Source organism: Arachis ipaensis, chromosome B3 (assembly GCF_059453495.1).
Source record: "Arachis ipaensis isolate K30076 ecotype BB chromosome B3, ASM5945349v1, whole genome shotgun sequence".
NCBI classification, from domain to species: Eukaryota; Viridiplantae; Streptophyta; class Magnoliopsida; order Fabales; family Fabaceae; genus Arachis; species Arachis ipaensis.
Genome location: NC_142438.1, coordinates 10,841,346 through 10,856,605, shown reverse-complemented (window position 1 = coordinate 10,856,605; position 15,260 = coordinate 10,841,346). Strand labels below are relative to the sequence as shown.

Genomic DNA, 15,260 nt, shown 5'->3' with positions numbered 1-15,260 from the left:
AGATAACAAAAACGAGCAGACGATAAGTTGATAATACAGTGCAGAAATTAGAAAGAAAAAAGAAAAAGAAGAGGGAGCTTTGTTCACTGATTCCTTCAATTCAATGGCGCCAGCTGCAGTGCCGTTGAATATTAAATGGTTGCCGCTGAATTCGAAGCTCAAAGCCAAGAGCCAACTCCAAACAAGCAGCAGGAACATTGAGTTTGAGAGGGTTCAGCTTCCGGAGAAGACCCGCAACTCGACAGTCTTGGTTCTTGGCGGAACAGGTAGGGTCGGTGGATCCACCGCCATTGCTCTCTCCAACCTTTGCCCCGATCTCCGCATCCTCGTCGCTGGCAGAAACAGGTCTCTCTCTCTCTCTCTCTCTCTCTCTTCCATGTTATCATCTGCTCTGCTATTCAGCAGCACCTTTATGTATATAACAATTACTGTTTACTAACGTAGTTTACTGTGAATATGAGTAATTCATTCTATTCAAGTATGGTAACAACAGAGAGAAAGGTGAAGCTTTGGTTGCAAAACTCGGGGGCAATTCTGGTTTTTCTCAGGTTGATCTCAATGATCAAGATTCACTCCAAACTGCTCTGCAAGGTAATCATAACTACTCTAAATAGATTGTACAGTATTAGTTAGTTAAAACTTAAAAGAAGGTAGTTGCAGTAACATCACATTTTGTCAACTGGCTTTTCATTTACTTGCTTGCTTGTTTGTTTATTTTGTGTGGTGAATTGATGTTGTTGATACTGCCGTAAAATTTATATTGTATTGTAATACAGTTATACGGTTATGTAAGTTTAAATGTTTGGAGTGATAATGATATTGATGGGAAAATTCAGTGATAATGATATCTTAAGGCTCTGCTTTATGCAGATGTGGATCTTGTAGTTCATACGGCGGGGCCATTCCAACAAGCAGAAAAATGCAGTGTGCTTGAAGCTGCCATAAACACTAAGGTACCATATTCTATATTCAACATTTAATCCTTGCTCATGTTATATATGATATTGAAAATCTCTCCGCACCTACATGCAGGCATATATCTTGGTTCCTGCCTTTTAAATGTGCATGTTTGCAACACCTGACTATCATTTTCGATATGTTTCTTGATGCAGACTGCATATGTTGATGTTTGCGATGACACAAGCTATGCAGCGCGTGCAAAGTCCTTTATGAGCAGAGCGTTAGCTGCGAATGTTCCAGCTATAACAACAGGAGGAATATACCCTGGAGTGAGCAATGGTGCTTACTGCTAAGTGCTAATTGCTTATTTATATGCTGTATTCTTGTGTTGGCAAGAATAACTTTTCAAATAATCCATATTTACAATAATGTTAATTTACACCTTGGTCAAAGATTCTAGTGGAAAAAAGACATTAATCATCACAGCAATAGCCATAACCAAATTTACAAATGAATTAAATTCTTGACCAATATATTTCACCATAATAAATACCTAAATAATATATTTAGAGCATAATAAACTTTATCAAATATAGAAATAAAATAACATTTTTTTAATTTTTAACTAATTATTCTATAAAAGTGTAGATCACTTTTTAAATAATCTAACCTTATTTATGTTATTTATAACTCAAATTAATTAACATAACCTTCATACTTCCCTATTCTATTATAAAACTCCCACACCTCTTTCCCTTAACTCCACACCCTAAACACAATTCACAAACACACATACTACTTGAATTAAACTCTTTCAAACACAGTAACACACAATTCACAAACACACACACATTACTTACTCTTTCAAAAAAACAATGGAGTTCCTTTCTCTCAACTTAGAGAACCAATCTGCACTACCACCAAAGCCGAATCTTCTACGTCAGATCATCGTCGTGGCGTCTATCACCGCCGGTGTTCAGTTTGGGTGGGCTCTACAGCTATCCTTACTGATGCCGTAGGTTCACCTCCTTGGTATCCCACACACTTCCGCAGTTTACATCTTATTTTGCGGACCCATAAGTGGGATGCTCGTACAGCCCATAGTAGGCTACTACCTGCTGCACGTCACGGTTTGGACGCCGACGGCCTTTCATTGCTGCCGGAGCCTTAGCGGTCGCCATTGCAGTGCTCCTTATAGGCTACGCTGCTGACATGGGACACATGTTTGGTGACTCGCTCGAGAAGAAGGCCCGCCCGCGTGCCATAGCCATCTTCGTGGTCGGGTTCTAGATCCTCGACGTTGCCAACAACATGCTTCAAGCTCCATGCCGGGCACTTCTCGCCGACCTCGCCGCCGGAGACCAACGGAAAATGCGGATGGCCAACGCTGGCTTCTCCTTTTTCATGGAGGTGGGAAACGTCCTAGGATACGCCGCCGGTTCCTACAGCGGTCTCCATCACATCTTCCCGTTCACAAGAACGAAAGCTTGCGATGTGTACTGCGCCCACCTGAAAAGCTGCTTCTTCGTTTCAATCACGCTGTTGCTAACCCTAGCCACAGCAGCGGCGGTATACGTGAAAGAGGAACCACTCTCGCCGCAGAAATCAACGGCAGCGGCGTACGCCGAGATTAAAGAGAAATCAGAAGGCATGGATAAACATTAACGAATTATGGTAACAACGATGCATGGAAGTAACGTGGCTGAGGCTAATGACGTTATGAATTCCATTGGAATCATTTTGCTTGCTTTCCGGGGACATAATCTTATACTCGAAATACAGGTGAGTCATTAATTATATTCGAGTTTATAATTATAAAAAAAAAAATTACACCCAAAAAAATTTTGAGTTTATAATTATTCACATAAAAATATATTTATAAAAAATCATAGTTAAGATTATGATTTTGAAAATTAGATCAAACCAATTCATTTATGTATCTATGGTTACACAGGGAACGCTTCCATCAGATTTGAAAGAGAAATCCAACGTAAAAATGCGTAGAGGAGTGATCATTTCGTACGCAATAATTGCCATGTGCTTTATCCCCTGGCTCTTCCCGGATTTTGGGCTTACGGAAACCAGGCAAGAATTTTAACTTAACTAATTGTTACGGCCCGACCCAGGACTCTCGCGGATCAACCCGACCCGAGCTCCACCCGGCCCGGTTGTGCACCCTCCAACCGACCCGGACACGTGTCCCGTACGGCTCACCCGCAGCTATGGGACAGCGTCCTTGAGAATATGGGTCTGCCCTCTAGGGGAGCCCACTGCTGACATGTATATAAGGGGAAGGTTGGCTCTTCCCCCGAGGTACGTCACATCTTTCACATCACCCCTCTTTCCGCCTGCACATTGTCTGACAAGAGCGTCGGAATGTCCTTGCAGGTGGCACCCCCCCTTCTCCACACAAAGTACTCGGGACCTCGCTCCTCTTGGACTGGACGATCGTAGCCAGACGAGCCCCTCCATCACTCCGAATCCTGACCCGAACCGTCTGGTAGCCGATCTACCGAACATTGGCGCCGTCTGTGGGGATCAAACATGGACTTCGTACTAGTCCAGACTGAGACAGGTAGCGAGGCTGCGCCTCCCGTGCTTGGGGGAGGCGCCGTTCCGACAGATACCCGACAACAGCAGAGGTCGCCTCCGAGGGACACGACGCAGACTCACGAAAGACGCCCCTTCGGAGGTACTGGCGACAACCACGCCAGGATAATGCAAGAGTTGCGCCATAGGATGAAAGACTTAGAGCGCCGGCTAGCCGAGAGAGAACGCGACCAACGCACTCCGGAGCGGAGCCCCACCCGCTCCCGTTCAAGGAGCCGCTCGAGGCGCTCACCCAGCCCCCAATACGAGTCAGAGAGCACGGGGGGACGGGGACGAGCCAGAAGAAGAAGTCGGGACCCCATCATTTACGCCTGACACGAGAGACGGCGCGCGTCGAACAGAGGCGAAGAGAACGCCCGTCGGGAGAATGGCGAGCCGGGGAGAACTACCCGGGGACCAGTGATAATAGGAGCGACCCCCTTCCACCGTTCCGTGCTCGAGGTCCGGCTGCCGAAACACTTCGACAAGCCAACGGACATGAAGTATGATGGAACACAAGATCCCCTGGAACACTTGACGGCCTTTGAGGCCAGAATGAACCTGGAAGGGGTAGGAGACGAGGTCAGATGTCGCGCCTTCCCGGTCACCCTGGCGGGCCCAGCGATACGGTGGTTCAACAACCTCCCGCAGGGCTCGGTGACTCAATTCTCTGACATCAGCCACGCCTTCTTGGCTCAATTCACGACCAGGATTGTCAAAGCCAAACACCCAATCAATTTGCTAGGGGTGACACAGAGACCCGGAGAGCCGACCAGGAAATACCTGGACCGTTTCAATGACGAGTGCCTGGAAATTGACGGTCTAACGGACTCGGTGGCAAGTCTATGCTTGACGAACGGGCTCTCGAATGAGGACTTCAGGAAACACCTTACCACAAAGCCCGTTTGGACGATGCAAGAGATCCAGTGCGTGGCCAAAGAATACATCAATGACGAAGAAGTCAGCCGGGTCGTGGCTGCCAATAAACGTCAGCCCGCCTACAACCAAGCCCGGCACTATGAAGGCAGAGAAAGACCAAAGGAACACGCCAGGGACGGCGGTCCGAGTATAACACCCAAACCGTTCCCCCGAGTTGGGAAGTTCACCAATTATACCCCCCTCACTGCACCAATCACCGAAGTTTACCAACAGATAGCGGAAAAGGGGATACTGTCAAAGCCCCGACCTCTGAAGGACAGGACGGGAGGAAACAAGAACCTCTACTGTGAGTACCACAAGGGCTACGGACACAAGACCCAAGACTGCTTCGACCTAAAAGACGCCCTGGAGCAAGCTATCAGGGATGGGAAACTTGCCGACTTCTCTCACCTTATACGGGAACCAAGGAGACGCAACCGGGACCACGATAGCGAAGATGGCCCCCGGTCAACGAGGCGACGGCAGGAACCAGAGGGTGACGACCACGGCCTTACGGTGGTAAACGTGGTAACAGCCAGGAACACCGCCCCAAGGTCAAAGTCAGCACAGAAAAAAGACGCCAAGGTCCTAGCGGTCTCCACCTCGACCGTTAGAAGTTTCCGAGGTATCCCACCCATCTCCTTCGGCCCAGAGGACCAATGGTTTGACGAGGTACCGGAAAGTCCGCCCATGGTCATCACAGCCAGGGTCGGAACGGGCCTCGTCAAACGAATCCTGGTAGATACGGGGGCAGACTCGAACATCATGTTTCGAAACGTTTTCGATGCCCTGGGACTAAGAGACGCCGACCTGACGACCCACCAGCACGGTGTGGTAGGGTTGGGGGACCACTTCATCAAGCCGGATGGAATCATCTCACTCCCGACCTCTGTTGGACAGGGGCAAAAGCGACGAACAATCATGGCGGACTTCGTAATACTACGAGACTCCACGGCTTATAACATCATCCTGGGGAGGAAAACCATCAACGACCTGGGGGCGGCCATTAGCACAAAGCTGCTGGTGATGAAGTTTGTCACGGATGACGGATCCGTAGGATCCATCAAAGGCGACTTGGAAACGGCGGTCGCTTGCGACCACGCCAGCCTTTCTCTCAGGAAAAAGTCCAAAGAAGCATCTGGGGTCTTCCTTGCTGACCTGGACGCCAGGATAGAAGACAAACCTAGACCAGAGCCAGAAGGAGACTTGGAAAAGTTCAGGGTCGGCGATGAGGACGATAACTTCACATTCATAAACAGGAACCTTCCCCATGAAATGAAGGAGCCTTTGATGGAAATGATCAGGGCTAATGCCGACCTCTTTGCTTGGACGCCCGCCGATATGCCCGGGATAGATCCCCAGCTCATATCGCACCATCTGGCCGTCAAGGCGGGAACCAAGCCAGTGGCCCAGAGGAGGAGAAAAATGTCGCAAGAAAGGGCAGAAGAGGTAGCCAGGCAAACGGCCAGCCTCCTAGAAGCAGGATTCATCCGAGAACTTGACTACTCGACCTGGTTGTCGAACGTGGTCCTGGTTAAAAAGCACAGTGGGAGATGGAGAATGTGCGTGGACTACTCTGACCTCAACAAGGCGTGTCCCAAGGATTGCTACCCCCTACCTAACATTGATGCACTCGTCGACGCAGCGGCGGGGTACCGGTATCTGAGCTTCATGGATGCCTACTCAGGATACAATCAGATACCGATGCACCGACCCGACGAGGAAAAAATGGCGTTCATAACGCCAGGGGGAATCTATTGTTACAGGGTAATGCCTTTTGGTTTGAAAAACGCTGGGGCCACGTACCAAAGGCTGATGAATAAAATATTCAGTGAGCTTATAGGCAAAACAGTAGAAGTCTACGTGGATGATATACTCGCGAAGACCACACGACCCGACGACCTCCTTAGCGACCTTGATGGCGTTTTTTCCTCCCTCCGGCAACACGGCATGAGGCTTAATCCGCTCAAGTGCGCGTTTGCCATGGAAGCCGGAAAGTTTCTGGGATTCATGATTACTCAAAGAGGGGTGGAAGCCAACCCCGAGAAGTGTCAGGCAGTTTTCCAGATGAAGAGCCCGGGTTCTATCAAAGACATTCAACGACTTGCCGGGAGGTTAACGGCTTTGTCCCGATTCCTCGGCGCGTCAGCAGCAAGAGCCCTGCCCTTCTTCAATCTAATGAAAAAAGGAATGACGTTCGAATGGACCCCAACGTGCGAAGAGGCATTCAACCACTTCAAGCAGATCTTAGCGGCACCACCAGTTCTCGGAAAACCCAGGGCCGGAGAACCGCTCTATCTCTACCTATCAGTAACCGAAGAAGCGCTTGCCACAGTGCTCATTAGAGAAGAGGAGAAGACCCAACAACCCGTTTATTTCGTTAGTAGGGTCCTCCAAGGACCAGAACTGAAATACAGCAAGTTGGAAAAACTGGCGCTGGCGCTCCTAGTCTCCTCCCGAAGGTTAAGACAATACTTCCAGAGAGCCATCGTATAGTCGTGAGGACGGATCAAGCGATTCGCCAAGTACTGCAAAGGCCCGACTTGGCCGGTAGGATGATGACCTGGGCCATCGAGCTCTCGCAATACGACTTGCAGTATGAACCCCGACATGCAATCAAAGCCCAGGCAATGGCAGACTTTTTAGTTGAGGTAACGGGAGACCCTCCCGAAAAAACGGGCACACGGTAGAGGCTTCACGTGGACGGGGCCTCCAACCAAACGTCTGGGGAGCAGGGGTCATCCTAGAAAGCCCAGCAGGGATCATCTATGAGCAATCAACCAAGTTCGACTTCCCAGTGTCCAACAACCAAGCAGAATATGAAGCTCTCTTGGGAGGACTCACACTAGCTCGGAAAGTCGGGGCGACGAAGGTCGAAGTATGCAGCGACTCCCAAGTCGTCACCTCGCAGGTAAACGGAAGCTACCAAGCCCGGGACCCCCTCCTCCAAAAATACTTGGAAAAGGTTAAGGAAATGACAAGCCAGTTCTAGGAGGTCATTGTCCAACACGTTCCAAGAGAAAGAAACACACGGACAGACCTCCTGTCGAAGCTGGCGAGCACAAAGCCAGGATCGGGTAACCGGTCGCTCATCCAAGGCATGGTGAAGGAACCAACGGTCGCCCTCTACTTGGCGAAGTCGAGCCCCTCATGGCTGGACCCCATCACCAACTTCCTGGAACTCGACAAGTTGCCTGAAGATGAGAAAGCAGCCAAAGCTTTAAGAAGGGAGGCGGCCAGATATGCAATCATACAGGGACAGCTATTCAAAAAGGGACTCAGCCAGCCCCTATTGAAGTGTTTGCACCCCGACCAAACGAACTACGTGCTTAGAGAAGTCCATGAGGGGTGTTGCGGACACCACATCGGGGGCAAAGCCCTAGCAAGGAAGCTCATTCGAGCGGGGTACTACTGGCCGACAATGATGAAGGACTCAAAGGAATTTGTCAAAAAATGCACAAAGTGTCAACAAAACGCCAACTTCCACAGGGCGCCGGCCTCCGAGTTAAACTCTCTAACGATTACTCGACCTTTTGCACAATGGGGAGTCGACCTCCTGGGACCTTTCCCGGTCGGCCCAGGACAAGTCAAATACCTCATTGTCGCCATTGACTACTACACCAAATGGGTGGAGGCCGAACCACTGGCTACGATATCGTCCTCCAACTGCCGGAAGTTCGTGTGGAGGCAGGTGATAACCCGTTTCGGTATCCCAGAGGTTGTCATCTCAGATAACGGGACCCAGTTCACAGACAAGAAGTTCATGGAGTTCCTCTCTAGCCTAGGGATAAAGCAAAAGTTCTCCTCGGTAGAACATCCCCAAACAAACGGGCAGGTAGAGGCCGCAAACAAAGTCGTCCTTCTTGGTCTAAAGAAGCGCCTAGACAATAAGAAAGGAAGCTGGGCTGACGAACTCTCCTCCGTCCTATGGTCTTACCGGACAACCGAGCAAAGCGCTACGGGGGAAACTTCCTTTCGCCTAACATACGGGGTCGATGCGGTGATACCAGTCGAAATCGGCGAACCGAGCCCTCGACTACTACTCGCAGGCATGAGCGAAGCAGTCGAGAAGGACCTGATTGAGGAAACAAGGGAGATGGCTCACCTAACAGAAATGGCGCTGAAACAAAGAATAGCCCTGCGATACAACGCAAAAATCCTCAAACGAGATTTCGAGGAAAGGGACCTCGTCCTGCGACGCAACGACATCGGCGTCCCGATCCCAGGGGAAGGTAAGCTGGCAGCAAATTGGGAAGGTCCCTACAGGGTAAGGGAGGTACTCGGCAAAGGTGCTTACAAGCTCGAAAGACTCGACGGCAAGGAAGTGCCCAGAACATGGAATGCGGGAAGCCTAAGAAGGTTCTACTCATGACCAGATGACTCGCCGACCTGAGAACCTAAAGAGATAGTAAATACTTGCTTTGTTTGCATGACAATCTACCTTTTTATCTTATCAAATATTCGCCATATTGATTAATTTGCTTAGCTAACGATTAACTCATACTTGTCAAAACTTTTTTTTCTTTCTTTTCGTACTTGTTTACCTCTTCCCTATGTGCGCCGCACACGAGCGCGCCTTAAAACGGCAGACCGGGATTGATCACCCCAGGGGCCATCTTCGTTACGGCCAAAGCCAACGGCGACGACAATACGACCACGGCGACCCAAGCCATAACAATCATAAAACGGGAAAACGGGCGCGAGCCCCCAAGAGAAACAACGACAGCAAATATAGTAAACGGCAACCCGGCCAAACGACCAAATAAGTATAACTTATAAAGAGTCAAAACAAAAAACAAGCAATAAGTTGTTCAGCAAACGCCATTACAAAATATCTTAAGTTACAAGGCCTCACTTCCTCGGCATGTCAACAATCTTTCCGTCCTGGATAGTCTTGAAAACGCCAATTAACGACGTGCCGAAATCAGGAGCTGCGATCCTCAGCTGAGACTTCAAAGCATCTTCGGTCATCGAGATGGTGTTCTTTCCCTGCTCCCTGGTAGCCTTCAGCTTCTTTTTGAGCCCCTCGACTTCCGACCTAGCGGCCTCGGCCAACGAGACATCTTCGTCACGCTCTTTCTCCAAGGCCGCCGCCCGACCCTGAGCAGAGTTCAGCTGGCCCTCCAAGGTCATCTCCCGCTCGATTAGGCGGGCCACCGAATCGTCCGAAATTTTCAACTTCTCGGCAGCGGAGGTCGCCTTCTCCTCCGAAACTTTTAGGTTCTCCGCCATTTCGGACAACTGACCCTGGAGCTGCTCAACTTGAACTTTGAAATCATTATTGGCTTTAACAGAGGACTCAAGCTTCCTTCGGAGGGCTTGCATTCCCGACAACTCGAACTCAGCCTTTCGAGCTATTACGGCCCCCCGGAGCAAAGTCCGATACATCCATCTAGCCTGCCCAGCCAGTTCAGTGCCAAGGAAATGTTCCTCCGTCCCGGGGATCAATTGGGAGTCTATAAACCTTGTTGCATCAAAATTTCTCTCCATGATACTAAGGGCCCCCTCCAGACTGGCTGACGACCTCCGCCTTTTGGGAGTGTGAATAAGCTCCACGTCATCATCTTCTTGGCGGGAAGCGGTTGAGTGCCCGCCAGTTGCCTCCTCGGGAATAGGGGAACCCTGATCCTCGATAGGTCTTTTCCCCGCCTTAACGGCCTCCCGAGAAGAAGCCTCGCCCTGACCTCCAACCTCTACGGCTGGACCCTCCGACTTCCCGGTCTGATCCTCCGCCTCCCCAGCATCCTTCTCCGCTTCCTCGTCGTCACTACCTTCAAAAAAGGTCTTCATCAAGTTTTCAAGTCCGACCACAGTGGCAGACATTTCCACTACAACAAACAACAAATGCATTAGTCGTTAAAACGGATAAAGAAAACAACAGTAAACGCAAAGACAAGCAAATAAGACAACTCACGGATATAGCTCCTGCCGGCCTCCCGTTCACCCAAAAGAAGATGAGGGTTCACGGGGTTCTTTTCAAAAATAGCAAAAAGTACGTCAGCTATTTGCTTATCTACAGGTGACAACCTCTTGTACGTCACCTTGATAAAGGGATTCGAACCCGCCCCGAAACTCCAGTAAGTCGGGATGAGCCGCTCCCCCTCTAACGACAACCAAAAGGGATGACGACCTCTGACGGGACGGACTTTGAAATACTTATCTTTGAAACCATGGTAGGAGTCCTCGAAGAGGCCAAATATTCTCCTACCCTGGCCAGAACGGAAAGAGAGAAATCCTTTCCTCGCCTTCCCCTGCTTGGAAGGGTTGGTAAGGTTGAAGTAAAAGAGGAAGACGTCCACTGACGCCGGCAGCTCTAGATACTCGCAAACCATTTCGAAACAGCGGATCGAGGCCCAACTGTTCGGATGGAGCTGAGAGGGGGAGACGGATATCCGGTTTAGGAGTGCCATTTGAAACTCAGAGAACGGTATCCGAACGCCAACTTGCGTGAACATGGACTTGTAAAACCAAATCCAATCGGGGACGCGAGGAGAATGGAAGTTGAGCTCGTAAATACGCTCGTGGGGGGCAGGAACGACGGTCTCATAATTGGCCTCCTCGTCCGTCCCCCCACACAAGTGACCGGCTCGCCGAAACTCATTCAACTCCTCCAAATCCATTTGGTTGGGCGATGCCTTTATATCGTCAGTCACCCAGGCGTACGGGTCGTAGGCTGCGCCAGATCCGGAAGACCGGGAGACAATGCGAGGCATACCTACAGCGGGGTACCAATCCGTTAGTCTATGAGGTCGGGGGTCCATAACAACCCAGAAACTACACCCTTTCAACTTTACCATGACCAAATACGGTTAAAATCTAAACCTATCGCACAAGTCACCTAAAAACCTACCCCGGAATGGTACCCCTCCCATAATTCATCTACCCCAACGATTGGAAAGCCATCAGGCAAAGGTAAACACAAACAGCAACTACGTAACAATAAGGCACAGTATAAACACAAGAAAGTAAGAAACAAGAAATTACCTGAAATGGCTGTAGGAATTGGAGTGTGAAAGAGAAGCACAAGATAGCTCGAGCAAGAAAATTTGGATGTCAGGGAGAAAAGAGGATGAAAATAGCAAGAGTGGGAGAAAAAGAAAGAAGAAACTGTTTAAAAACCACCACGAGAAGCGCGAAAGAAAGCAAGGGCAAAACGGTCTTTACGCGCGGGGTTTTTTCAAACCATTATGAGCATTTAATGCTCAGCGCAAAGAACGAAGCGACGAACGAACGCCTCAGCAGACCAAGGGACACGCGCACGAGAGACGCGCCTCTCTTACGGTCCGCCGACTCAACGGCAACACACGAACAAGGACATCACGCGCCACCGACCGCCCTCACGACCCTCACTGACGCGTCGGGGGCACTGTTACGGCCCGGCCCAGGACTCTCGCGGGTCAACCCGACCCGAGCTCCACCCGGCCCGGTTGTGCACCCTCCAACCGACCCGGACACGCGTCCCGTACGGCTCACCCGCAGCTATGGGACAGCGTCCTTGAGAATATGGGCCTGCCCTCCAGGGGAGCCCACTGCTGACATGTATATAAGGGGAAGGTTGGCTCTTCCCCCGAGGTACGTCACATCTTTCACATCACCCTCTTTCCGCCTGCACATTGTCTGACAAGAGCGTCGGAGTGTCCTTGCAGGTGGCACCACCCCTTCTCCACACAAAGTACTCGGGACCTCGCTCCTCTTGGACTGGACGATCGTAGCCAGACGAGCCCCTCCATCACTCCGAATCCTGACCCAAACCGTCCGGTAGCCGATCTACCGAACACTAATAATTTGCATCTATATATATATATATATATATATATATATATATATATATATATTGATTCATTACCTCTATTAGTTTGAGAAACTTAATGTATGTATGTCCCTTTGTTGCATATTGAAAAAGACGGGCTATTAACTTCGTTTGCACACATGCACGCTCATCAAGTAACGAAGTTCACAATAGAAGCAATGTACTTTTTGGTAATTCTACATTGCCTGAGCAGCTACCAAGTGTATGCGATGCCATTTTTCGACAACATTGAATTCAAAATCACAGCCAGAAAGAAGAACAAGTGTCCGAGGTGGGTCAGAACATGCATTCGTCTTTTCTTTGGAGGATTAACCTTCTTTGTAGCCGTGGCGTTCCCCTTCCTACCATCACTGTCACTTCTTCTTGGTGGAATCGCATTCGTGCCAGTGTCTTATGCATACCCATGTTTCATGTGGGTGGCCATTAAGAAACCTCGTACGAGAAGCTTCGCTTGGTGCTTCAACGTTGTTCTTGGTTGCTTAGGAATGCTTATCGCTGCTCTTTTGATAGCTTCGGCTTTGAAGACTCTAATTGATAAACGTCTCAATGCCAATTTCTTCAAACCGTAATTAATAACATGAACCGGTTTAATTAATTAATTAATAACCAATATATAGCTTGTCCATTGTTATTATTCATTGGTTTCTCAAATGAAAGAAGAATCGCGTTACAGAGCAGACTTTAGATCATTTTTGATGTCCGTGTGTACACAAAAATGCAATTCTGACTTCTGAGTATGTAAATATATTAAAGTTTGAATAGCTGTTTGTAGTGCTATTCAATCTATTAGAATGTCAAAATTATTTTGAAATGGAGTTATATATGATACACCATTCCCCTGTTTAGTGGGCTATGCGCGACTCGTGAAGTAGCATTTTTTATTTTTATATATTTAGATATATATGTTTTCTATGATACAAAACAAAAGATTAAACATAATTTAGCGAATAAAAAAATTGTGTATAAACATTCTTTATAAGTTCGATTTTTATTTTAGCCATTTGAAAATTATTTGTGAAGGTATGATGAACACATACAGTTCGATCAACTCGATTCGAACCAGTTCGCTCGCACTCATTATGGTCAAATTTAATAATTGTAGTAATACATACATGTAAATATGAAAAGTAACAAGTTTTTTTTTGAAAAAAAAAATAGTGTTAACAAGAGTGTATCCTCGTTATATATAGTTTTAAATTTCGATATGCAATAGTGTAAAACATTTATATTATTATCCAATTAAATGTTGAAAATTTTGAGTTACTCTGTTAATATAAAATTTAGTTATATTAACTTTTTTTTGGACTTGAGTTATATTTTATTAACTTGGATGGGTTGAAAATTAAGTTTCTCGCATCTCACCCCCCCCCCTTTTTTTTTGGGACTTACTCCACTTTGTCCTCTCTACTTCTCTAATATCTAGAGTAGGCTTTCCAGCAAAAACTTGAAATCCGTGATAAGAATCAAACCCAAACTATTACACCAACTAAAATCTGGAGTTATTCAAGTAGCCTACAGTTTCAATATTCCTTGCCCAAGGCCAAGTAGACTGGTCTTTTGGGCCTCAATATCACTTTCTTTACCATAATGGTGGCTGGGACTTGAGACATTTCATGTTGCTTCTCTAAGCAACTGATTACATTGATATTTTTAGAAATTGTTTAAAGTTTAAACTTCAAGTTTGATAACTTTCCTTCCAAAGAAAGTTCTGTGATAGTTTTACAAACAGGGGTGTTCCAATGTTTTTAGACTTGGGAAAATATTTATTTTAAGAAAGAAATATTAATCCATGATACATAAAACTAATGCAAAAGTAACTGTATTGTCACTAGGACAAAATATTTTAATTTACAGCAATAGCCATAACCAAATTTACAGCAATAGCCATAACCAAATTTACAAATAAATTAAATTCTTGACCAATATATTTCGTCACTAAATAACCACTAGTCGCGACCCGCGAAGTTTAGGTCGGCTAGGGTACATTATGAAATTAGTTGACAACAGTATATCCTAATCTCTCCCGAAGGAAACATGAGAGCCTCTATAGGCAAATTCAAAGAGTTCAATATAATATAAACTTTCCAAAACAAAGGTGGAGAGATTCTAATCAAAACACAAAGTAGAGGAAATAAGGATCTTCGTCGTCTCTCAGACGATCCATAACTCACTTCTGAGCACCTGGACCTGTATCTGAAAAACAAGAGAAAAAAAAATAGTTTATCTAAAACTAATGCAAAGTTACTGTATTGTCACTAAGCGCATAAAACTTTAAGTTTAAATTCTATTCCATCACAATATTGAAAAAAAAATAGGTAAAAAAGTGTCCTCACTCCTAAGGCAAAAGGCATTGGTTAAGTTAATGAAAGGGGAAAGTTTTTGTTTTTCAAATGAATTAAATGCATTAAAAATTTTTGTTTTAATGTTTGTATGGCTGTTTCCCTTGGTTTTATGGTTGAAAAGTTTCAAATTTGAGAAAACAAAAATGCTAATTGTGAGTTCAGTTTAGATTGTGGCAGCCATATTATGAGAATGCATCTGGTTAAAGTTTCACTTTATACTCATTAATATTTTATGTCGGTTTAGTTGTTCTTGACTTGGTTTTGTAGCCATGTTATATTGTTTTGTAATTTTGTTTCTAAGTTATATTATTGATCATTGATAATTTTATATTTTGAAAAAAGGAAAATATTTTTCTGTAATGAGATTGATTTTACGAGTAGTAGGATTAGAGGATTATAGTGAAAGTAGAATCATATTGAGGAAATTTGGTAGAGAAAAGAGAGATAAATAAGATAGAAGAGATGTAATCGGGGAGGAGAGTCCTAAGAAATTTTACAAATTCCAAACTAAGTGTTGCAATACCTATACTCATTACAGTTTCTCCTTTACAAGATTGTTGACTCTTGATTAGCAGCACAATAAATCTTTTCTCATGTTGTATGTTTATGCTTTGATGTTATTGTATAGGGCTCGATTGTAAAAGGGTCATTGGTTATGCAACTATTAGATTATTGATAACTGAATATTACAGTCAGAGAGT

At 46.5% G+C, this 15,260-nt stretch overlaps 2 protein-coding genes and 1 pseudogene across 2 annotated transcripts; all 3 read left to right on the top strand.

Moving 5' to 3' along the window:
* On the top strand, positions 1-1,352 carry LOC107629586 (uncharacterized). Its single transcript, XM_088509357.1, has 4 exons — positions 1-345; positions 494-591; positions 871-953; positions 1,113-1,352. Exons 1-4 carry the CDS (start codon positions 104-106, stop codon positions 1,251-1,253), a joined length of 564 nt encoding a protein of 187 aa, XP_088365483.1. The 5' UTR covers positions 1-103; the 3' UTR covers positions 1,254-1,352.
* A 223-nt stretch (positions 1,353-1,575) lies between these two features.
* Positions 1,576-2,565, top strand: LOC107632481 (sucrose transport protein SUC5 pseudogene; annotated as a pseudogene).
* A 5,466-nt stretch (positions 2,566-8,031) lies between these two features.
* On the top strand, positions 8,032-8,779 carry LOC148569839 (uncharacterized). The gene is made up of 2 exons (XM_088506666.1): positions 8,032-8,094; positions 8,243-8,779. The coding sequence occupies exons 1-2, from the start codon at positions 8,032-8,034 to the stop codon at positions 8,777-8,779; spliced, it is 600 nt and encodes a 199-aa protein (XP_088362792.1).
* The last annotated feature ends 6,481 nt before the right edge of the window (positions 8,780-15,260 follow it).